Source organism: Corylus avellana, chromosome 8 (genome assembly GCF_965113065.1).
Source record: "Corylus avellana chromosome 8, dhCorAvel1.hap1.2, whole genome shotgun sequence".
In the NCBI taxonomy this organism is placed as follows: Eukaryota; Viridiplantae; Streptophyta; class Magnoliopsida; order Fagales; family Betulaceae; genus Corylus; species Corylus avellana.
Genome location: NC_142497.1, coordinates 2,451,972 through 2,477,086, shown reverse-complemented (window position 1 = coordinate 2,477,086; position 25,115 = coordinate 2,451,972). Strand labels below are relative to the sequence as shown.

Genomic DNA, 25,115 nt, shown 5'->3' with positions numbered 1-25,115 from the left:
AACATCACACGGGCGTGCATGAACAGTCATGCACGTCTAGAGTGATGTATATCATCACTCTATTTTAATATATATGAAGATTAAGAGATCACTACTAACCAGATACCTATTGTGATATTGATTTATAAAAAAAGATAAACAAAATTGGAAATTTATTAGCTTAGAAGCTCTTTTAAGCCTTATTTGAGCATTAGATTTTCTTTTATTCAATTCAATATCTTTAAAAACATTTAATTAACCTTTCATATGTTATTTTGAAAGAATTATTTAAGATGGCAATGTTAATTAATCATTGAACCCGTCTTTATTAAAAAATAAATAAAACTTATTAACATTAAAATAAAAATGTGATTTTTAACCTTATTTTAATTATTTAATCATTGGATATGAATTATTGAAGGAATCTTCAAAACAAATAAAATATATATAAAAAGGCCCTTTTTATAATAAAGTTATTGATTCAAACAATGAATCCCCGGGAGAATGGTAAAGTTGTCTGTTGGCGCGTATTACGCACGTCTGGAAGTACGCGTGAGAAATACTTGGGATCGTGGTTGTGGGTTGGTGGGAGTAGCTTGTCTCTTCTATATGCCAGCGAGCCCGTGGGCTCCGATCAGGTTTTGTTGTCATTTTCGGCGACCAGAATCCTTAAACTCCTTTTCTGCACCACCTTATGTTCTGTAAATTTTGTTTTACACACTCTAATTCTAAAACATCTTCACATAGGCCCCTCTACTCGATTCAAAATTCAATTAATATAAAAACAGGGACACGATTTAGAATATACAACTGACATATATTTCTAGAATAATGAGTAATTTTCATATGTATTTTTTTAAAAAAAAATATGTGTGTAAATCAATTTTTTTTTTAATTCTATTAATAAAATCAAATATTTTAAAGATAAATATCAATTTAATAGATTAAATTTAAAATTTTTCTCTCACCCAATTTAAAAGAAAATTGTATCCTAAAGATGATAATGAAACACCACCACGAGACAAAATGATATATTATTTAACTTCGAGTTAAGGCAATGTAGACAAATAAGGCAAAATCTAAATGAAAGCTACGGGAATATGGCTTTTTGAAGTTTTCGGAAAACTCTGTCTTCTATTTCTATAATTCTTTAAATCATTGACCTAAATGTCATATAAAAAAAATGAAAAAAAAAAAATGAGATAATCATCGATTATTTAGTTTCTAGTTTTAGAAAACAAAATTACGAACCTTTCAAAATAAAAAATACATTTTTAATTTATGTGGTTTGAGTTATGAGAAACAACTCTCTAGATTTTAAAAAGTTATTAATCACTCCCGAGTCCCAAGGGTAAGTAAAAAAAAAGGTAATTTTACTGAATACCCTTCAATTATCACGTAATTTGATAATTCCCTCCAACTTCAAACGGCAATACCTAAAAAGACCAAAATATCCCTAATTTTTGTTTTTTTTTTTTAAAAAAAAAAATATATCAAAAAAGAAAGAAGAAGAAGAAGAAGGTAAAAAAAAAAAGACACGTGGGTCAAGCCAAACCCAAGCGGGTTTGGCCATGACCCATGCTAGGTCTTGGCCAAAAGACCCCCCGTGAGTCAACAGACCAACGGTTGGGTCTGGCGGGGACCAAGCAGTGGGTTAGTAGATCTCATCGTCAACCCTGATTTTTTTCAACCCCCAATGTGGATATTGTACCGCTTATTTTCTTCAACCTCGTCGTCAACCCCCTCTCCGCCTCCTTCCGGCGTCATCATTTCAAGTGCCACTGCTGACGTGGTCGATGTTGTCGAAGAAGAAGATGAAGCGTAGAATCTAGTGCACTCGGATGTGGCCACTGCCTTGGCCGTCAAGTTGGCGATCCCCAATATCTGATGGCAGCGGTGGGTCTTTGGCCAAGACCCAGCATAAGTCACAACCAAACCCACATGGGTCTAGCCTAACCCACAGGTCACAAGGCCAAAGAAAACCCTCTTCTCTTTTTTTCTTTTTTTCTTTTTTTTTTAAAAAAAAATTTGGAATTAAGGAAAAATTTGGAATTTTATAAAAAATTTAGGGCTATAAACATCATTGTCTCATTTTTAACGTTTACAATCTAACGGATGGGTTCAAATTGATTGTAATTAAAAGTTCAGAGATTCAAATTGAGATGTTTTGAAGCTTAGTAGGGGTTTGTCAAATCGCGTGGTAATTTATGAGCTTTTAGTGAAGTTACCCTTAAAAAAAATTGATATACAATTATAAAAGTTGATAGAATTAATCTGTTAACTTGTTACACGAGCACCAATTATAATGTGGCGCATGTCATTTATCAAAAAAAAAAAAAAAAAAAAAGCTAAATTTAAAGAACATGCTAGGGGTGGTTGGGTTACACTTTTAGGCCTTAGGGGTTGGACCAACCCTTAAATGGCCAAAAAGAATAATAATAATAATAATTTGAGGGGTGACCAAATCATCTCTAATGGCCATCCCATTGCCTTAAGGGTTGTCAAATAGGGTGGCCCAACAACCTCTTTAATTTTTAATTTTTTTCTCTTGTTTTTGTTTATATATATATTAATAAATTTTTTTATTATAAACAGTACTATTAGTGATAATGTTATATAGTAACAGATTTTGCTAACTTTTTTAACTATAGGAACTAATTAACTTCTTCTCTTTTTTTTTTTGCTTACCATAAATAATGACTAATTAATTTATTTTCAAAGCTAGAAAAAACTATTTGTGAACCTCAAACTAAATACAAAAAGGTTAAAAAGGAAAAGGATGTGGTATGAATGATAAATTGCGAAAATAGTGATGCCTCAAACTGCAGAATTGAATGGTTGGATGAGCTGGAAACCAAGAATCTGGTGGGTATTTAGATTCATGCATTTAATGCCATTTCCCAACACTTGGGAAGTCCACCGTCAAACCCACTCGCCCTTTTCCTTTTCCCTTTCAAACTTTGAAAGTTTCGGATTTGGACCCAACCGACCGAGCCAGATGCCGCCGAGGGGGACTACAGGCTCGATGCTTTCATAGTTTCATAGAATCATGGATCCTCCTCCCATAACAATATTTTATTTTATTTTATTATATGTGTTACAATATATTTCTATTTGAAAAAAAAATTTTCAAAAAAAAAATTTCAAAAAAAAGTTTGAAAGAAACATCCTTCAACCGATTTAAAATCGTGTCAAGTATTTATAAATATTTAAAAGGCAAATTAAATTATTAACATCATTAATAGCAGTTTATTAACTTAGACTGAATTTGATGTACATTTTAAATGTTTATAGACACTTAGCACTATTTTAAATGAGTTGGACGATATTTCTTTGGAGAAAATTTCCGTACTTTTTATTTTTAAGATTAACAAAAAAAAAAAAAAACTATTTTTAAGTCTAAAAGAATTTGGATTTACACCTACATTCTCGATAAAAGACAATTAGGAGGAAATCCAGATTCTTAACAAAATGCAACCAAACACAACACAATAATCTTTTAGGATTCTCAAAAATTCTAATTAAAGATTACTTCCATCTAAATGGTTCGAAGTTAATTAGCATTGTTTTTGGTCAGAAAGAAGAAAAAAAAGGGTAAGTTTTAATTATTTGTATAAAAAAAAAATTATTAATTTTTTATATTTTTATTTATTTCTTTCTTTAATTTCTAGATCATGAGAGAAAGGAAATAATATATGATGGGACTTATAAATCACTAGGATTAATGTAAGATCCACTTGGTAGTTGGTTCACATTATCAAAAAGGTTTGAGAAAGGGTAAAAGTTATATGGGGCAACCCACATATAATCTGTCGGCTCAAATCAACTTTACCATTAAACAAGATATCGTAGCCTGTCTTCCAAACCCAAACCCTACACATTTTTCTCCCTAACCATATTTAATGCCAATTTTTTGTTTTCAATATTTTCATTTATGTATACTTTTCATATATGGTTGTATTTGGAAAATGCTTAAGAGTATATAATACAACTTTTATTACTATCCCTTATATATAATCGATCAAGAAACGTGAAAAACCTTTTCAAAGAACATAAAAAATCCAGCTCAATTCAACTTGTCTCTCAAGCCAAACAAGGAAATTGTGATCAAGATTAAAAATAATTAATTCAAAATCAACCAATCACTCGAGCCAAACAAGGAATTTGTGATAAAGTTAGAAAGTCATGATACTATGAATTTTGAGATATATTTGGAATAGCTAGCTAGGTTTGAATTTGTGATAAAGTTAGAAAGTCATGATACTATGAATTTTGAGATATATTTGGAATAGCTAGCTAGGTTTGAATTTTGTATTAATTAGTTTTCTTGTAATTAGTTTTGCAATCTCTTGTAAACAAAAGATCTTGTTTATATACAAAGAGAAAACCTTTTATCAGGACCATCCTAATAACACCCTTTTTACAGCCTCCAATCAATAACCGATATATAAGCAAAAACATAAAAAGTGTATAAAAATAAGTTGGACCAAAATACACTAGATTTTAGGGTGATAAAATTTCTAAAGGGTTAACCTTTCACCTTAAAAACCGATTTTGAGGCATTAGAAACGGGTTTTAGATATTAGAAACTGGTTTTAAAGCATTAGAAGCGGGTTTTGAGGCGGGTCACGACTGGTGGGGTTTGAGGCGTTCACCGCCGGCCAGACCCGACATGGCTCTCACCGGACCCACGCCGTGAGTCTGGCCTTGGTTTTGCTGGCTATAGGTTTTTTTTTCTTTGATTTGGAGGGGTTGTTCTCACTTTTATTTTTTGCATTTTTCTTAAATTGATGATGTGTCACATAGTAATTGGAGGTTGCAAAAGGAGTGTTATGGACCTGATAGTAGGGGTTCTCATGTACAAATTAATACAAACAATAAAAATAAGTAATATTGTTATATATATACCACTAACCACACCAATATTCTACGATTTCTTTGTGGTAAAGTCTAAATTAAATAAATATTGGTGATTCAAGTACTGTCCCCTTCAAAGTATTTTGCTTTCACGAACATCATTTCTTTGCTTCCCAGTCAATTTGATGCAGACGACTTTAAACCACGGATCTTCATCTTTTTACCAACAATATACGTATTGTTTTTTGTTTTGTTTCTGACAATAACGTACATAGGGTTAACTTTAAAGAGATCAATGCGACAAACGGACTGGTTTGAAAGAGTTTTTGAATGTGTCTAGAAATCTCTTTCAAAAGCGATTTATCATGCATGGTCATTATCTTCTTCCCTGTGTTTCAGACCCATGTTGATCAGCTGCAATGAATTGCGTGATTTGACAAGACCAATAATTTATATGCATGTGTCGTGCATTCTATCCGACGTGGTGCTTTTATCTAATCCTTCCTTAACCTTTGTTATTGTCTTTCCACTGGTCAAGAAAGGAAGGTGCCCTCAAAATGCTCTTATGCTTCTTTAACAAAAACGAAATATAATGCATTTTGAAGAGCTATCCCACTTCACTTTTTTATATATATATATACTTTGTGGTTTTTATATAGGCAATGAAATGATAGGTGGTTTTATAGTGTTCTCTTAGTGTCTTTTTAATCTTATGTAGATATTGTTTTCTAAAATCTAAATGAGAAAAATAACGACTTTCTTTAATTTTGATTTTTTTAAAAATAATATTCACTTAAGACTAGAAGGACACCAAAAGAATACTAAAAAAATACTAAGCATTTTTCTTATTTTTAATTTCCTCAAAAGTTTCTACTTCTTATGATTCTTTTGGTTGGAATTTTGTTCAATAAACTTTAAATACACCCTTTTTCAATTTCCCTTGTCAAATAGTGTTTTAGGTGATATAGGGACAGTGAGATACAGTACCCTAAATAGCCATTATAAATAATACATTATCACTAATTAACCACTTGCTAATGCAATGTAGCCTTAGTAGCTATTACTCAAAGTGATGTACACACCCTTCAAGACCAAATGATGGCACATTAATCAATCTAAAAAAATCTATTATTATTATTATTATTATTCAAGGAAAGTTACCCATTTGACCAAATCTGTCATGCACATAAATATCATGTGCCAAATCTTCTTAATATCTGTCCAAAGTGTAAAGAAGCCATCAAATCCACTAATATTCTGCAATGAAGACTTCACAATGAGATATTTGAATCCATAATGACACTGTGTGAAATCACGTTTTGTCATTAGACATTATGCAATCCTTATTCTTACTGCACTAAATTGATCGAAATGATTGCATTTGGTGCCTACGTGGGCTATGTGTATCCGCACCCCACTTATGTATAATGAAAAAGCTATAAATATAACACTCATATCTCATATTTAGAAGACGAAAGATAGCTCATACAGAGTGAATGAGTTATAAAGATAATAATAAGTGTCAAGTCTCACATTGCCTAATTAGTAAAAAATTCTAAAAAAATTTTAAATTAACTAATCATTTTAATAAAGTGATAAAGTAGATGTCAACTTGTTTCCTTGGTCTCGTGGCATGCTGTCTCTTGCCAAAGTCAACGTGTGGTGGGGCACGCCCATTATATGTGCCTTTCAATATTAAATGATTCCTTGTTTACGGCTCTTTTAGACCCCTCACCCTCTTCATTTAAAAAAAAAAAAAAAAAAACCATGTTTCTTTTACTTGTATGCTTGGAGTCAATGTTAGTGCAAGTCCCAATTAATCGAGTCTCCTTCTTTCTAACAATCTTTCCAACTACATTATCTCTCATATTGGAAAAGAGACAAGATGCAATTTTCATTTGTCACTCTCTCACTTACAAAATATGGCCCCAAGTGCACATTATTTCCTTCTCAAAGTTTATGTAGCGTGAGTGCCTTCTCAAAGTTTATATGACTTGAGTAACATGACTTTAATCGGTTGATATATGCAACCAAGATAAAGTTTATGTGACGTGAGTGATATGACTTTGATAAGTGGATACAACCGAAACACGTTTTCATCCTTCATTTGAAGAATATATATAATTTTTTTTTTTTGCTTTCAATATATATATATATATATATATATATATATAATACACTACTCTTCCAAATCAAATACCGACTTAATTAGTACATGTATGATTAATTTTTCTTTCTTTCTTTTGATAACATTAATTATAAAGAATTTTACGTCTATATAATAAAGCCTTAAGAACTTGTATTCTTATTTAATTTATAAATTTACAATATAAATGATTTCTATTTATAAGGAGGTGAAGAGAATACAAAAGTATATGAAAGATTGAATCAAATTAGATTTAAATGTATTCAAATATAATTTAATTGGATTATAATGAATGCAGAAACTACATATCATAAAATCACATATAAGAATATATTCTAGGATTTTGGATATATATAATTCAACAAATGTGGAGAGGTTGTTGAAGAAATTATGTATGTATATCAATCGATGTGGGAGAGACAATAAATTTAACTTTCCAAGGATCCTCATCCTGTTCCATGAAAGAGAACCTAACTAGGCCCGGCCACTGTTTTTTAAACCAAAAAAAGAAACAAAGTAAATAATTAATAAATTTAGTAAGGATGAGAACTTCCATGAAACTTCTGCTTGTATGACTTTGAAGTAGTAGTTGACTCATAAGAGATGGATATCCAGCTGGTATAACTTTTTGTGATCGTACGGCTTTACAATTATTACAGGAGAAAACCTAGTTTTACCATCAAGAAATTGATAAAAATATATTTAATTTTTAATTGTAACCTACTATATTTTTAATATGTGATATTTTTTAAGTGTTTTGATACTTAAAAATAGCTAAAATCACTTAATTTAAGAATTTATTATTTCTTCAAAATTATATGGGAACATAATCTTTATAGTCTATAGAACATGTCATATTTAAAGTCAATACATTTAATGGTGTATATGAAATCAATATATATATATATATATATATATATATATATATATATACACGCATCATTAAATGCACAAACTTTGAATTTTAATTATGAAATGAGTACTATCAATTTGATTTGAAATTGAGAGAATTACTGTTTGTCCAAACGAGCAATATAACTGTTTTTTTTTTTTTAGAACGAATTATCTCTTCATTGATATAACAATCAAATTGGGCAAAATGCTTGGTACAATGCCAAAGATATAATTTGAAATCTTCACAACTCAAACATTATCTATGACATACATAATAGCCTCTCGAGTTATTATAAAACAATATCTATGAAAAGTCACCGTCTAAAACAATTCAACGAATCACATCTCTATCTGCTGCCAAGTCTTTGTTTCCCTTTTTCTTTTTTCTTTTTTTTCAATCTATTTTTTATTTTTATCTCCGCTACTAGTGCTTTATCAATCGCAATTCCTTTCATTGTCTTTACCGTAGTAACAATTATTCTTTATGCATGATAACTCTTTCGTCATTGGTCTATGGTTTGCTATCAGAAAATTAACCATAAGAAAACAAAAGACCGACCGGAAACCAATTCCGTTATTTTTAAGGATTCATGAAAACAAAACCTAAGAAAACGAATAAAACTTCACCCCATAGATCATCACTAAAAGCATATCTAGAGATAATATATTCTTATTTAAAAACTACGCACCACTAGAAAGCACTCCGAGGACCAACACACGCGCCCTGATCAATTTACGGTAGAGGCTGTAAAAATGAGGGGCAAGGAGAAGGAGAAAGGAGGTGTAACTCCCTCATCCCACTCTACTATATTCTCTTTTGCGCTACTCTCTTTCAAAGATTTAACCGTTATAAAATTTTCTCCCCGTTAATTGTAATCCAATAGCAATAGAGCTGTTGGCTTACTGGAGAGGTCAAGAATATTGCAAGGTAAAAGTTTTGTAGAAGATTTCTCTAATGTTTAATGTGGTGTATAATTTCTCGAATTTTTTTTTTTTTTGGGTGTCTTAATTAGTAGTTTAATTCTCTTCTATAGTGTACTTCCCTGGGTGACCACCCTATGCCAACTGCACACCAGATTTCACATTCATGACTGTCCTGTTTTACGTGCAATGTTAGCTACACTGAGATTAACATCATTAATTATTGATTATCAGTACTGTCCTTTTTATATTAGATTAAATAATTATTTTGGATTTTTTTTTTTTTTTAATGTAAAAAATTGATGTTTGAAAATTAGCTAGTCTCCAAGAGTATTATGATGGTGATGTTGGCCAATCAACCTTCATAAGCCTAAACCACTCCCGATGTTAACCTAGCTAGCTACCTTTTTTTTGGGATATATACATGATCCTTATCTTATCTATTAATATCTCTTCCTTAATCGTTCACTAATAGTATTGAAAAGGAAGTTTATGAATAAAGACTTATCTATTTTTTTCCTCTGGAAGTGAATGAAAAACGTTGATATGAAAATTCAAATGGATTATTTATCTTACTAATAATATGAGTAATATGGCAATGGAGATAGAGACAAGAATTATAATGGTCCTCCCACTAGTGCCATCTGCCTGATGGCCTTCCCACCTTCCCCTCCTTGAATGGTCCAATTTATTAATTTGATCAATTAATGTCATCTTGATTCATTATCATGTCTTTTTTTTTAAGCTAGAACGTGGGATTTTCATTGATACTCAAAGAAAAAGTACAGATGACTCGAGCATGTCTCTGCTAATTGTGCTACTCTTATTGCTGTGTTTTTTTTTTTTTTTTTTTTGGGTGATGATATGGTAAGTACGAGAAGTATACAAAAAGAAGGAAAAGACTGCAATGTGGCGGCTTTTGATAATGTTTCCCAGCAACCAAACAGAAAACTACCGAGCAAGGTAAAAAAATGCACATTAATTACCCAAAGCCAGAGTCAAATTTTACAGTCAGTTCCCAATTCCCATGGTGCTTATTGATGATCAACTTCATGATCAGAACGAGCAATCTTAAGCACTTGTTCAAGGTGGTGGGCCATATCCGGTGGATGGGCCTCCACTCTGGGCCTCTCCGGCAAAACCCACCGCCCATCGCCGCTCCTCACCATCCCTTTGTTCTCATCCTGCCGCCAGTACGGCGGCACCCCATACTCACCCCTCAAGAAATCGCAGCATTTGTTGACAAGGGCGATATCCCTCTTCGTCACCAAGCAAAACCGCCGCCCCTTGCCGTGGTAGCCATCCACCAAGTGCAGAAGCGCCTCCAAATTGTGCGCACAACCAGGATCATTCGTTTGCTTTAGAAATGGGCTGTGCGTGTGATCCACCGCAAGCTCCACCCCAACATGCGCATAACTCCATGGAAATGATATCGTATCCTCTATGTACTTCTGAAAATGGAGCTTCTCGTTTGCTATAATCCCGGGCACTCCGGGCACCTTGTCATGAATATTGATGACTCTCAGAACCTGTTACAACATTAAATCATAAATTAAATTAATTAAATGAATAAATTCATTTTTTTTCTTTTTTTAATTTATAAATAATTAATTTAAACGGCACCTTAACTCCGAGCTCATCACACCGTTCCTTGAATTTAAGGTTGCCCACTCGAGGACCGGAGAAGGAGTACACGGTGATCGGAATCTTGGCGTCACCGGATTCACCGGCGTCACGTACAATGTTTAGTCTCATCTCGGCTATGTCGTAAGCGCTTAATATCGCCAACGCCGCGCCAAGACTATGCCCAGTGAAGGTGAGACTGATTTCTTCTCCCCTGTAGTAATCAAGAAGGCGTTTGATTTCGGCGAGAACTTGTTCGCGTGCAGAAAACGAGCAATATTTGCAGTTGTTCTCCTTCTCGGTGTACAAATCGTAAAACCCAGATTCTATTTTGATTGATGGGTCATTCCGGAAATTTGCCGGGTGGAGAATGTCTTTGAGATCGGAAATCCATTCGAGATACGTGACGGTGCCTCTCCAGGCGACGACAATATCTCGCCGTCCTAGCCGTTTGATCTCTTCCTCGTCGGTGGTCACCGCAATATAACCCATCCAATTCGCATGTCTGCTCCACACCTTGCTCATCTTGGATTTTTGGAAGAAGTTTGGGAGGTTGATGTTGGAAGTTGCGTATAAATAGCGGCTGATTTGGTAGCCTCTGTCGGCCATGTCCAGCTTTTCGAAGAAATGGGCGCCTTGGTATTTGCAGGTGCCGCAGTATTTGGAGTGAGGGTCGAAGTCGAAGGAATCGTAGGAGGCTTGTGCGAATTCGCCGTACCGGATGATTTCTCGTCGGAGGTGGGAATCCATGGGGTCTAGCAGTCCTTCCCAGTCATTGCAGCCTTGAATTTCCTTCCAAACTTCACAAAGAGGCTGCTCCTGATCATCTTCCTCCTCAAAAACTACCGTTTCTGCAGGTTCATCCAACAGTGGGCTTAAACTTGAGACCGACAAGCATTTTGGTGTGAAGGGTTTGTCTAGGACTGGAAGAAGCAGATTTTTGGTTTTCTTGAGGTTGCTGCGGCTGCAATATCTTGGCAGAAGGCTTTGAGAAATAGGTGAGAGGGTTATGTACTTGTTGAGTGATAGAAGCAAAGAAGCCATGAAGGGTTTGGTTTCCCCTTTGATCTTGGTGTGTGGGAGAGGAAACTAACTAAGAGGTGTATATTATATGTGTTGGCAATATGATCCCAAATGTGTGAGGAATATAGTGCTTCAAATGGGTTCTAGAATTTGTGTGGTTTATGTAGTTATGTTTGTGCTTGCACGCCTGTCTGAAATGGAGAGATAATGGGTGGAAACTCCTTGTACAAGCCATTATGAGAGTAGTGAGTAAAAAGTCGAAAGAGTTTTTGGTCCAGCAATTAATTGGGTGGTCCTATAACTTAAATGGGTTGCTGCAAATTTGTACTATATACTTCAATTTCATATGTGACCCCAGAGTTGATGTGACGGTACTCATTTGTGTTTGACTTAATTTTTGATAAAAGGAAAAGTTCGGTAAGCAATATTATCATAACGTGATAGTATTCATTTGTTTTTGAATTAATTTTTGATAAAAGAAAAAGTTCAATAAGCAATATTGTCATATCGTTCTAGTGAAAAGAGAATGTATTTAGTATTAGCATTATTGTGGTCTAAACATGTGTGGGAATGAAATGAGGAATTCAAATGCTTGAGTGGTAGGAATTTTGTTTTCTACACGTAGATCCTTGTGATGGATCATGGATGCATGGAATAAAGGATATTTTGTTTTCTTTCAATCTTATTATCAACCCCAATAATCATAGATTGGGTGGATGGTTATAGTTGTATTTGTTGTGTTTCAACTTGTTATTAGTATATCTCATACTCCAATATTAAGATGTAATATCATACTCAATAATAATGATGGATTGTGTTTGTTGTGTATATTGTAATTCAAATGATAATTTATAGGTGGAGCTCAAGAGTCCACATTCGATCAGTAAGTAAATATACCATTAACCATATTGTATGTGTATTTGAGTTTGAGCCCTTTAAAAATTTCCCTCTCTTTTGATAATGTAAGAAAATTCTCTTTTTCTAAATGTAAAAAATGAGAAAGAGATTTTCTTAGATCCTTTTTAGGATTGTGTTTGAAGGGTTTAAAAGTACTTTTAATAGTCAAAAAGTTCGTTTGAAAAAAAAAAAATTAAAAGCGCTTTTAAGGGTCTAAAAATAACAAAAAACGCACTTTTGGTAAAAGCTTGAAAATGAAAATTTTACCCAAAAGCTTTTTTGACATAAAAGCTCTATTTCTCAAACGTACTTCCAAACAGACTCTTAATCTTCAAGGTTTTTGAACGTACACGTGCATACTTGTGTCGAACCCTTATCTCGTTTAATCTTTAGGTGTTGAATGTCCTCTCCCATTCAACCAAAAGGGCTGGACACCCTATCCCGCTCAACTAAGATTTCAAATGATTAATCTCATTCGAATTGGGGATGTTGAGCGTACTTTCCCCCCGATCAACACAGAGTTTCCAACGTATAATTCCTCTTTATACTTTTCTTTGTTCATAAAACTGTTTATGAAAATAACCTTTAAAAATATACTTGTATCGTATATATATACTTTTCATTAATTTTTTTTTTCTAAGTACTTTTCATAAATTTATTTTGAAAATGTTTTCTCTAAGTACCTAATTGCACTTTTTATTAAGCATTCTTTTGTAAGAGAAATGATTTCTACCATTGTCTTGTCATTTCCCACTCTCTACTGCAACCAAGAGTACGAAGGAAGAGCAGCAGCACCATCAAAGCACTGTGCATTCACTCTCTCTCTCTCTCTTCTCTGCTTCTCCGTACGTGTTCATTCTCTGCTCATCCGTACGTGTTCAAACTCACCCACTCATTTCATTGAGTAGAGATTTTCAGCGGTATGAGGTCATCCGAGCGTCAGTCAAAATTGAAGAAAATAGATATTAAAGAGAAATTTAAATTTAAAGCATTAGCATTAAATTTTAGATGACCCAATTTTTTTTTGGATAATACAATCTCTAAATGATTAATTTTTCACCCATAAATTTTAGTTTTGAATCTAAAAATAAGTTTTGAGGCATTAAAAATTAAATATTAACTCATAAAAATTTAACTAACAAAAAAAAAAAAGACAATTTTTTTATTTATTATTATTTTTTATATATGTCCTACTAGCATGACTCCATTTCATTTAATGGCCATGATGGACAAAAGGAGTGAAAATGCGGTGACGATTAATGGTTATTGGCTAAAACCGCTAACCGTAATTACTTTAACAGTTAGTTAAACTTCCACTAATTACTAGGCAGTTAATCGCCCATTAGCACAGAGTACTCTCCCTCGATCAACACAGAGTTTCCAACCACCTAAACGGTTAACCGCTTATTAGCGGTTATTTAAATGGTTAACAGTTTACTGTTTAAAAAAATATATATTTAAAAGAAATTTGGAACTCACTTTTTCACCCCCTAAGTTGTACAATCACATAGAAAGTCCCACCTCATTGTACATTTGATTCTCACCGATGAGAGACACAGTAATGAGAATTATTTTAGAAATTAAAACTTTTTATGTTCATGATCAAAGATGAAAACTATATAAAATTTCAGAAGAAGAAAGATTACCATGCAATTTTTTCATAATTATTGAAAAAAAAAAATCAGAGTTATCTTATTTTTAAGAGTTTCCAAAGAAGAATGAGATTTTACTATGAAAGCACATGTTTATTTATTCGCTTACTGAGTTAAGGTCGGAATAATGAATAGGTGAGATGGGTCTAATAAGAGCCAAGCCGCAAATAGAGTAGTTAATAAAAGTTTTTCTTTGACAATGATTAAGTGTTGTCGATTAATAGTTTAGTTAAAATAAAACTCTTTTGAATTACATCAAATTTTATTGTCATTGCTCTGAATTTACTATAAGTTTATAAATCTTGTATTGTGCATTCGAGAGCTTAGGTTAATTGCCTTTGTCTGTTTATGGGATTGGGGTTATACTCCATGTCGTCGGATTCAATCTTTCTTGCAGTCTCAAATAATATGTTTTTCAATGTCTATAAGAGATAGTTCAATCGGCTGAGACCATGTCTAATGAAGCAAAGTTACTAGTTTGAATTCCCCTTTTATGCGAACATGTTAAAAAAAAAAAAAAAAAAAAAGTCTCTCAAGACAATTCATTCATTGGTTTATCTCAAAAAATGTTGTTGATGGTGGCCCGGCGGCCTCTTTCTTAGACTAACGTCAAAATTATTAAGTCAGACTACTTATTTGACTAATTCTCACATATTATCATGTTTGTACTGAAGTCGTTGTTAGGGTCCTCTTCGCCTCCTTTGTATTTTTCTTTATTTTACCAATGATATTCACTTGTCCACAAAATTTTTTTTTTTAAAAAAAGAAGCTAATTTTCCTTTGTCTTGTTATTAGTATCTCACATGTGAATGAAGATAACAGCACACAGAGAGCATAGCAAAATGAGGGGAGGGAGTTACAACTCCCTCCTCCCCGGCGTCCCCGCCCCCTTTCTTTTTCCCCCTTTCCCTCCATTTTCTCGCCTCCACCATAGAGGGGCACGAGTGTCAATAAGAAGAAGGCTTATCCGGGATGATTATTTACACTCTTAATCTAAAAAGAAGAAAAAGTGAAATCTTAAAACCGAAAAATTAGTAAGCTTTCCAACAACAAGCTTAAAACGAATTAAAATAGTTCAAAAATACAGACAAATGATAAAAAATAGGTCAAACAAGTAACCCGATCTTTTAAAAAAATTGCACAAAACAGTTACAGAAACTAAATAGACATATATTAAAAGACAAGCTAAAAATCACATTCCAAGGCTCCAACCTATTTGGATGATCCCTTGTTAAAAGAACCTAAAAAAAGAAAAGAAAAGAAAAGGTTGACATCAATAAAATAAAATTAAAGTGAGATAGATATGGTAGTTATTAGTTAAACGAGTAAAACAATAGAATTATAGAGAACATGGGTCCTTATTTCTTATATAATATAATAAATTAAACAATATTTTAGAAGCTAAAAAGAAAATCCTCAAAAATATATTTTATTGAGAAAAATTGACTTTACCCATGAAGTTTAAGCGGTTTTTCAATTTGAATACCAAAGTTTAAAAATTAGCAATGTACCCCTTAATGTTTCAAAATTTTTTAATTTAAACATTCCGTTACTAATTTTCGTCAAATTGGATAGAAATCTATAAAATTATGCAATTACTCTCAGGCTTTTTATTTTTTAATTTTCGTGCAATTTAACGGGAATTAGTAATAAAAAATTTAAATTGAAAATTTTTGAAATATTATGAAATATATTACAAATTTTTAAACTTTAGGGTTCAAATTGAAAAACTCATGAATGAGGGTAAATTCTATTTTATTAATTCCGTTGGGTTGTTTTACTATATCCAATCTCCATGCGTTACTATAAAATTAATGAAAGCAAGCAAAAGCCAATTCCAAAACGTAAACAGAATCCGAAGAAGAAGATCGGATAGAGAAGAAAATGAGCAGTGGAGCAGGGAAGATCGTGTGCGTCACCGGTGCGTCCGGCTACATAGCTTCATGGCTCGTCAAGTTTCTTCTCCAGGGCGGTTACACTGTCAGGGCCTCTGTTCGCGACCCAAGTCAGTAATCTCTGTCTCTGTCTCTATAAGTGTAATTTAATCGTGGAGTCTTTGTCTAGTGTGAATGTTTTTATGGGTTCTGATTCTTTGTTTCTCGGTGAGCTTTTGGATTCTTGTCGTTGAAGTTCCTGCGTGCAAATTATAAGCAATTCCCATTTCCTGGTTGTGGCTTTTTATCATTTGTTTTTCATGTTCTTTGAACTTTTTGATAGCTATAAGGGCAATTCGAGACAATAAGTTAGGGTATTTAGGACACTGGGTTATTGGGTTTGGTTTTTTTTTTTTTTTGCTTGTGTGAGAGTTGGGTGTTGGGAGCCGATGGAATTGCTTTTTGAAGAATATGGGCTACTAATTGTTTTCTTGGGAGGTCAAATTTATTAGATTTTTTAGTGATTATATAAGTTCTTGATCTCAGTTTGCAATCAGATTTTGTGTATCCGTTACGTGTTAATCAATGTCGGGAGTGGAAATGGATTTGAACTCTGCAGTTAATCCAATTTATCATATATGTTTCTTCATCTTGACATTGGCTAAATAATCTATAACAAATAAAAAGAATGAGAAGAAATTGGACCAAGTATTGTATGGAAACCCAACTAGAGGAATTAGTCTCCATCGAAATGAATGGACAAGTATTTGTGAACAAAAGAAGGCCCAATCAGTGAATGATTTTGCTATAGGAGATAAACTGACACCATTTTGATTCAATCAACGGAGACTACAGTCACTGAATAATGTCACCCTGTGTAAATTACATGCAGATCTGAGTTTGGACTTTGAAGGGGTGCATCAAATTGAGTCATTGTCATTCTCTTTGTTTCTTGCAGATGCGTGAGTTTAATTCCTCTAGGTTGTGTTTGGATGAAGAATTTGAAAAGTTCTTAGAATTTTCAAAGTGATGGAATCTAAATTGATGAAAATTTCAATCATCAATTCCAATGTCCATTGTTTGGATGGGTATATTTAAAAGTTAAGAAATTAGAGTCACATCGGTAATGGTGATGGTGGTGGCAATAACTTGGTAATTGAGGTGGTATAGTGTCATTTTTGGTTTCGTTACTCTAAAATTCTTAGTAACAAAAATGCAAATATATGTGAGATTCTTTGTAACTTCATGGCATGCAATGGATTAGGGAGTTTCTATTTGGAAGGCTGCAACTTCTTGACTGCGGCAGTGTCATAGATTAGAGGAATAGCAATGTTATTCAGTCCTGTTTATTGGCATTTTTTTCATCGTTTACAGACTCTCCCTTTTCATTCTGATTTTCTGCGTAAGAGAGTCACTGGAAAGTAGTACGCTCTTTCCTTAGGTCAACTGTATAGTTGACCTGCCATGGCTATTAGTATGATATATTAATCAAGTTTATTTCCGTCTCACGCAGATGATCCAAAAAAAACAAACCATTTACGCATACTTGATGGAGCTAAGGAGAGACTTCACCTCTTCAAAGCAAATCTACTGGAAGAAGGTTCCTTTAATTCTGCTATTGAGGGATGTGAATGTGTTTTTCATACTGCATCTCCCTTCTATCATGATGTTAAGGACCCACAGGTATATCCTGTTTAACTCTTCTTTGAATATTAAATTATAAGGGTTTGAATTAGCGGTTATTGATGAAATTGACTAAGACTTTGACATTTTCTGTACACCTTTGTTCCGAAAGAGGTGATTTGAACAACGAGTTTGTTATGATAGTGTCTTTTAGAATGTCTTTCTTCATAAATAGGGGATCGAGTGTCTCGATCCATGTAATGAGTGTACTGATTGACCTTTTGTCTATTCATCTAGATGAGAAGCAGGTAATAGGGGTCTCAGAGATGATTTACTGCACCATTCTTTGTTTCGGAAGTTGCTTTTTGTACCATTGCCAATACAAAAGTAGCCAAGTTAACAAATTACTAAAACTACTTCAAGATCGATTTTTTATTTTATTTTTTTAAAAAAAAATCAAGCCATTTGCTTTTTTAGTTCTTTATCTCAACTATTATTGCATCAAAGTTGTTATGTCACCATTTCTTATGAAGTGTTTTTTTAAGTTTTTCTTAATTGCTCTACTACAAGGTGTATATAAGGCATGTTGTGCTATAACATATTCTAATTTCTTTCTAAGATTTGTGCTGTCTGACAGAATATACTTCGTATGTATAATAGTTTTACTTGAGCCTCTAATTACTCTTTCAAAGACGCATGGATAAGGGCAATGGGTCGGAAATATTTAGTAGGCTTTCAAAATGTGATGTTTCCCCCTTCAAAACCTCCAGTCTATGAGTTTTTTTAACATGTTTTCCCCCCCTTCTTTTACCACCAGTTCATGTTGTCAATACTGCCTTTAGGTCTTTTGCTAGAGAAATGTACCAAAGTCGGAATATAGCCCAAACCAGAACTTTTGAGAGGTGGAGGCATAATTCATGAATCACTTTAAATAGCAAAGGATGTACTTTTGATAGATCATAGACATGGTTCCTGTAGCAATCATAAATATGGTGATTTTGTGATCACATTGGAGATGGGTGAACGAAGTTCTGTAGGATAGGATTGCAGTGCCAAATACGTTTGTTTCTTCTTTGTGCAAAAACTGTATAAAGATGTAAATAATGAATTGGACTGGAAAGAACAGACTCCTATGCCTTAAGACCCTCTAGTCCCATGAACTACATGGATGTCCAGCTACAGATTAGAATGGAGAAAAGTTTAAGTAATGTAATACTAGTCACAGTCATGTGAAATAGCTTGTGTAACTGCCTGTCTTAACCATATGAAGCATAGCTCATGTAACTGCTTGTTTCACATTTCTACTTTTATAATGTCAATAGTCTTGCTATTTCTCTCAGCTTGCTGTTCTTGTTTCATTCAATAAGCACTATCAAAATGCTGCCTGGGATTTTGTTTCCTAGTTAAGAACGCCAATTTCCTACTAAAGAACAATGATGTTAATATAGTCAAGCATTTTTTGAATGTGATACTATAAAATTATACTAAATTTTGTTTATAAACAAGCAAATGACTTTCTTTCCTTTTCTAATGGTAGTCATTGCTGCTTTTTTCCCCCCCTAATGATTATGGCTTAACTTTTCCCTAACCGTTCAGGCCGAGCTACTTGATCCTGCAGTGAAGGGAACACTTAATGTCCTTAATTCGTGTGCAAAAGCTCCATCTGTTAAGCGGGTAGTTTTGACATCTTCTATAGCTGCAGTTGCATACAATGGAAGACCTCGAACTCCTGATGTGGTTGTTGATGAGACTTGGTTTTCTGATCCAGAATTTTGTAAGCAAGGACAGGTATGTAGGGCTATTGTGGCATGGCCTATATCACAACCCCCCTCCCTCCGTCCCTGCATGTAGAGGCAACCACCCCAATAGAGGGAACAAAGGTGGCCTTGTCACGAGCCACCCCCACCTTTTTTTTTTTTTTTTAATTGAATGGCATAATAATATTTTAATATCATTTTTGGTATTTATTTGAAAAAAAAAAATGGCTGGAGGTCTTAGATTTAAAATCCTTGTAACCTTAGGTATTGAATTAGCCAAATTGAAAACTAAGGTCTAAAACACAAAATCCAAAAATGCACGGGTTCTTAAATATTTTATTTATAAATTAATGGGAGGTATTGAACTGAATAATAAAGGAAAGGGGATGAAATTTGGGAAGAGTGGAAGAGCAAGAAATGGTAGCTTGTTATGCTATCGGTACTCGCCATGTATTAATCTGCAGATCATTTCCTTTATATGACTCGTATATGCCCTTCTTAGTTCAGGGGAAAAAGGGAAGGAGAGAAAAGGAGGAAGAGAGGGGGCAGAGGGAGGGGAGGGGACATTGCTTTGGATGTTACTGAATTGGAATGCAGTGCTTGATAGTTAAGAGTGGATCCTGGTTGGAGGGAATTAGTGAGTTAAAAGAGAATTTGTGGTTGAAGCCAAATGGTTTCCTTTTAAGTGGTATCCTTAGGGACTGGATCTATTAAGATTAAGTCTTGCTTCTGCTCATGACCTCGTAGTATTTGGAGAACCGATCTTTTATTGAACAATTTTGTAAGAAAACTTGGAACACTGGTCTATAGAAGTAAATAATATAGACATACTTATGCAATCAAGTATGTGAGTATTTCGTTTCTACACATGCTTGAGTTCACTCCCTAAAATTAATCTGAATCTTAAGTTATGTTCCATTTGTTCCTGCTCCCACATCAGTAATTGGATAGCTTGACCCCTTTAATGGTTTACTGCAACATCATACTGAATATTTTCATGTTCTTTCAAGTGATTATGACCAGTGTTGTGTAGTTTAAGAGATCCTGCATCTGTCATCATGATGCAGCTTTAACTCAAAACATGTGGTTAATTTATTCTCTTCATGGAAGCAACAGATTATTTTAGTGAGGGAGCATTCTGCACCAGTCACTGTTTGTCATGCTCAGCCATTAGTGCTTTGTTAAAGTCAATGCCCTTCTATGATCACTTATAAAACAGGGAACGATGCTACTAATGACTATCATATTCAGCAGTTCATTTATGTTTCTGGGTGCTAATGTTGAATTTATTTTTCCCAGCAATGGTATGTGGTTTCAAAGACATTGGCTGAAGAGGCTGCCTGGAAGTTTGCAAAAGAGAAGGGTATTGACTTGGTTGCAATTAACCCATCAATGGTGATTGGTCCTCTCTTACAGCCGACACTAAATACAAGTGCTGATGTGATTTTAAAAGTAATAAATGGTATTTGTTCTTTACTGTACTGATGTAAATCCTAATTTATGATTCATCTCTATAAGTAGATCTTTTGACTAACAACCTCTTAACAAGAGAAAGTTTCCAAGGGTAATAAGAGCTGTATTTGATAACTCATTTAGGGAAGGTTGAACAATATAAATCATCATGTTTCTCTTTCTGCTGAATCAGGATGTTAACCAAGCAGCTTGATGGTAGCCCTTTATGTCTCTTTGGGCCTTTGCACAAATACTACTGTTTGTGTGCGTGTGTATTTGTGTGTCTTGTCTGTGGTACTTTATTCTGAAATAATGATATGATCCCTACTTGTTTAAGGTACTTATTGTAATATGATACACTAAATCTCCATTCCCAGAAATTATGCATCTTTTCTTGCTTTTTATTTCATATCTCTCTTCTTCTTTATTTGATGCAGGAGCACAGGTGTTTCCCAATCTAACATTTGGATGGGTTGATGTCAAAGATGTTGCCAAAGCGCATATTCAAGCATATGAAATTCCTTCAGCTAGTGGAAGATATTGTATGGTTGGGAGAGTTGCACACTATTCTGAAGTTGTGAAGACTTTACGTGAGCTTTATCCCTCTTTACAACTTCCAGAGAAGTAAGTGTTTATTTCCCTCTAATTTCAAGATATAATATTTAGATAATACTTTCCATTAGCAGGATTGCTCCAATTACACATTCCTCTTTATATGACATGGTTTGGTGATGTAACATGGGACTGGCTATATACTTTTTTCTTTTGGTTATGGGTTAATTACCTTTAGCCCTCCTCAACGACTACTCATTTACTTATAAAAAAAAAAAAAAAAAAAAAACTACTATTCATTTGTACATTGCTCTCACAATCTACCACTTGTCACACTCAACCCCCTACAACTACCAATTGTTGGCGAAAAGCCCTTCCGTTAACCAAAATAGTAAAAAGGGATGGAATATGATCCCATGTGTTTACTACCATTATGTTTTTAAAGATTCATGGTATATTTGAGGTTCCGTTTGTTTTGACGTAAAACATTTTTTTGTTTTTCCAAATAACCTTGACAGGTGTGCGGATGATAAGCCGTTTATGCCAACATATCAGGTGTCCAAAGAAAGGGCAAAAAGTTTGGGTATTGAATTCACCCCTTTTGAGGTGAGCATCAAGGAAACTGTTGAAAGCTTGAAGGAAAAGGGCTTTGTCAGTTTTTAAGTTTGGTAGCACCCTGAAGCTCTTGCCAGGCAATAAACAAATGCTACTGAGGTGTTTTGATTGTGGGAGTCTCCAATAAGAGGAAATATTAATTTTCTGGTAGAAAAACAGAATGCTTTGCAACCTTTTGATAGTTTTCAAAACTACTCATTTTGGTGTGAATGATTAATAGAAGTGTGATTTGTGGTGAATGTAATATCACCGATTATCTTTAATCTTGTTACTTAATGTCGACTGGTGTTATTAATATTGCTAATCTATGATCTCTTGCTAGTTCTACAAATTAGAATGAGAATTGGTTGCCCTCATCGATGATTCAGCCATTGTGGCCATTATCAACCCAACCTTCCAAGCCCATCTTGTTATGCATTTAATCTCTTGCTTTCAAATTAAGAAAAATAAACCAGATTGATCCGATATTATGCTACACAAGTCCAAGGTTCAAACTAAAATGGGAATATATATATATAGTAAAAATATTTCATGAAATCAAATAAAAAAAGTTAATGATTGATTGAGTTTTTGGTAAACTAACCTTTCTATTTTGAATAAGATTTGAATAGAGAAATAGAGAAAAACAAAATGGAAACTTATTAAGAGAGGAGTTTGTAAAATTGAATAGAATATTTTTGAAAACTTTTCATCTTCTTAGCATTTTTTTTTTTAATTTTTTTTCCCAACAATAGAACGTTTAAAGTTGGAGAATGGGTTTTATTTAAGAATGTCGTTAATATATTTGATTCTCCTATCTAATGCTATCAATTTATTAAGCCTTATTAATGCTGGAGATTTAATGCTCTTTCCATTTTTATTACTTAATTACCGTAATTAGGAGCCTTCAATAAAACAATATTGACTATAATTAGGCATTTAAATATTTTTGTGTGAAAAAAATCCTTATTAATATTCATTAATTGAGTATGTTATTAAATTGGGAGCATTAGCCCTGCCCTAAGCCCTAAACCCTAAATTATTTATTGTGTTATTTCTTTCCTTTTTTACCCAATTATTTGTCACAAATATTCATTAATCTGCATGCAAGCTTAAGTAAGAATCATAACAACCTAATTTGCCTAAATGGCTCCCCTCCATCTCAAATGAAATGGAGAGGATCCATCTCCCATCTTTTTGAGTTCAACAGCTTTCCAGTACCATTGACAATGGCTTCTTCAATTTCTTCAAAAGCGAGCAAAATTCAAAAAAATCACAGCACTTCATCTCATGGAGCCCTACACAAGTCGGTACCTATTTCAGGGCTGCTCCTTTTTTTGTTTTGCATCTTCTCCTTAAACCCTCCCAGTAATTACCAACCTTTTAGTCGTCCCACTACTACTCCCAGCTCTTCGACCAACATCGGCCACATTGTTTTTGGAATTGTCGGCGCCCTGAATACATGGAACTCCAGAAAACCATACGTTGAATCATGGTGGCGACCAAACATAACCCGAGGATATCTTTTCCTCGACGGACAGCCGACGCCGGAGTTCCAACCATGGCCTTCAAATCTTCCTCCTTTTCATGTCAGCGAGGATGTCAGGAAGATCCCAACATTCCCCAAAACGGTGAGGCTGATTCCGGCTCGAATCGTGCGAACAATAATTGAAGCGTTTAGGGAGGGAGATAAAAACGTGAGGTGGTATGTGATGGGAGATGATGATACAATATTTTTTGTTGATAATTTAATTGGGGTTCTTGCAAAATACAACCATTCAAAGTACTACTATATTGGGTCGAATTCTGAGTTTGTTAAATCCAACTATGATTTCTCGTTTGATATGGCTTTTGGTGGAGCTGGATATGCTCTGAGCTACCCTCTGGTTGAAGCATTGGCAGCCAAGTTAGACGCTTGTATTTTGAGATATCCTCGCTCCCATGGCAGTGATCATACACTCTTCTCATGTTTGTCTGATTTTGGAGTTCCTTTGACTCTTGAGAAAGGGTTTCATCAGGTAATTAACATAGAATGTAGCTATGAAAAGGATTTGATGCACCTTAATATGCTTTACCATGTTGTATTTGATGATTCTGAGTGCATGCAGATTGATCTACGAAATGACTCATCAGGTTTTCTATCAGCTCAGCCCCAGACTCCTTTCCTCTCTCTCCACCACATTGACGCCATTGACCCAATCTTCCCCTCCATGAACCGTTCGGAAGCCGTAAACCACCTCATGAAGGCGGCGAAAGCGGACCAATCCCGTCTTCTTCAACAAACCATATGCTACCACAGGCCAACCAACTGGTCTTTCTCTGTCTCATGGGGCTACTCTGCTTATATCTACGAAAACATAATCCCTCGGAGCATTTTATGCAGACCCCTTGAGACATTTACAAAATGGAGGAGAAGGGCAAAGCCACCCCTCTACATGTTCGACACCCGACGGCTCTCCAGCGATCCTTGTCAAGCTCCTCATGTGTTTTTCTTTGATTCTATAGAGCTTACACAAGGTGATCATGATGAACAAGTTGTAACTACATATATTAGAAAATTGCCTCGGGGTTTACCAAATTGTTCATCCACTGGTAATCATTCAGCGGATGCAATCACCAAAATTCAGGTGCTTTCACCAGCAACAACACGCTTGGAGGTGAGTGCATGCTCTCATTTCATTAAACACTCTTCAAGGTTTTTTTAAGGTTGTTTTGTTTGTTGACAACTGCAGTTTGTTTTGTTGAACAGGCCGGAGGAATAGAGTGCTGTGACATTGAATATGATGGTAGAACCAGTGCTACACAAGTCAAATACAGGCCTTGCTTGAAGGATGAAGTGATTGCCTAGTTACTCTAATATCAAATCTGGTTCGTGTATTCAGTATTAATGTTCCACGTAATTCTCCAAATGAATTTATTCTTTTTCCCGGGGGTAGAATACACTACCATAAATACGAAGTAATACACAAATTCAAATCAATTTTTTTTTTTAATTTGTCTTTTTTGAAATTTCTACGCAAGAAGGAGATAAGATATTCGAACTAGTAATCTCGTAATCAACTTCATAAGAGTTAGGTTGTTGGATCTCCCTCTTGAAGCCTTCTCAACAAGGTCATCAAGACTTATTGTAGACCTTGTCATGATGCCCACGTCTATTCCATATTTCATCATGAACTCAAATGCAACCTGCTGGTTAGAATATTTTATATTTTTTAAACTAGATTTATCAATATTTTCTTTAATAAGTTATTTCCTTTTTTTCTTTATATTA

General features: G+C 34.1%; 3 protein-coding genes across 3 annotated transcripts; 2 read left to right on the top strand and 1 right to left on the bottom strand.

The window, feature by feature from the left end:
- Positions 1-9,697: 9,697 nt before the first annotated feature.
- LOC132163655 (alpha/beta-Hydrolases superfamily protein) lies at positions 9,698-11,640 on the bottom strand. Its single transcript, XM_059574024.2, has 2 exons — positions 10,421-11,640; positions 9,698-10,326 (listed from the first exon to the last, which is right to left on the bottom strand). Exons 1-2 carry the CDS (start codon positions 11,462-11,464, stop codon positions 9,832-9,834), a joined length of 1,539 nt encoding a protein of 512 aa, XP_059430007.2. The 5' UTR covers positions 11,465-11,640; the 3' UTR covers positions 9,698-9,831.
- A 4,173-nt stretch (positions 11,641-15,813) lies between these two features.
- Positions 15,814-22,128, top strand: LOC132164784 (phenylacetaldehyde reductase). The gene is made up of 6 exons (XM_059575341.2): positions 15,814-15,997; positions 17,380-17,549; positions 19,086-19,277; positions 20,546-20,708; positions 21,136-21,322; positions 21,769-22,128. Exons 1-6 carry the CDS (start codon positions 15,877-15,879, stop codon positions 21,911-21,913), a joined length of 978 nt encoding a protein of 325 aa, XP_059431324.1. The 5' UTR covers positions 15,814-15,876; the 3' UTR covers positions 21,914-22,128.
- Positions 22,129-23,073: 945 nt separating this feature from the next.
- LOC132163838 (uncharacterized) lies at positions 23,074-24,724 on the top strand. Its single transcript, XM_059574220.2, has 3 exons — positions 23,074-23,862; positions 23,953-24,501; positions 24,594-24,724. The coding sequence occupies exons 1-3, from the start codon at positions 23,074-23,076 to the stop codon at positions 24,690-24,692; spliced, it is 1,437 nt and encodes a 478-aa protein (XP_059430203.2). The 3' UTR covers positions 24,693-24,724.
- The last annotated feature ends 391 nt before the right edge of the window (positions 24,725-25,115 follow it).

Bases quoted from the DNA above. Each gene is read 5' to 3' on its own strand.
- LOC132164784 (XM_059575341.2), top strand. From the start codon at position 15,877: ATGAGCAGTGGAGCAGGGAAGATCGTGTGCGTCACCGGTGCGTCCGGC. The intron at 17,550-19,085 runs GTATATCCTGTT...CTAACCGTTCAG, and splicing joins ATGATGTTAAGGACCCACAG to GCCGAGCTACTTGATCCTGC. The intron at 20,709-21,135 runs GTATTTGTTCTT...TATTTGATGCAG, and splicing joins GATTTTAAAAGTAATAAATG to GAGCACAGGTGTTTCCCAAT.
- LOC132163838 (XM_059574220.2), top strand. From the start codon at position 23,074: ATGGCTTCTTCAATTTCTTCAAAAGCGAGCAAAATTCAAAAAAATCAC. The intron at 23,863-23,952 runs GTAATTAACATA...GAGTGCATGCAG, and splicing joins TTGAGAAAGGGTTTCATCAG to ATTGATCTACGAAATGACTC. The intron at 24,502-24,593 runs GTGAGTGCATGC...TTTGTTGAACAG, and splicing joins CAGCAACAACACGCTTGGAG to GCCGGAGGAATAGAGTGCTG.
- LOC132163655 (XM_059574024.2), bottom strand. From the start codon at position 11,464: ATGGCTTCTTTGCTTCTATCACTCAACAAGTACATAACCCTCTCACCT. The intron at 10,327-10,420 runs GTGCCGTTTAAA...ATGTTGTAACAG, and splicing joins GTGATGAGCTCGGAGTTAAG to GTTCTGAGAGTCATCAATAT.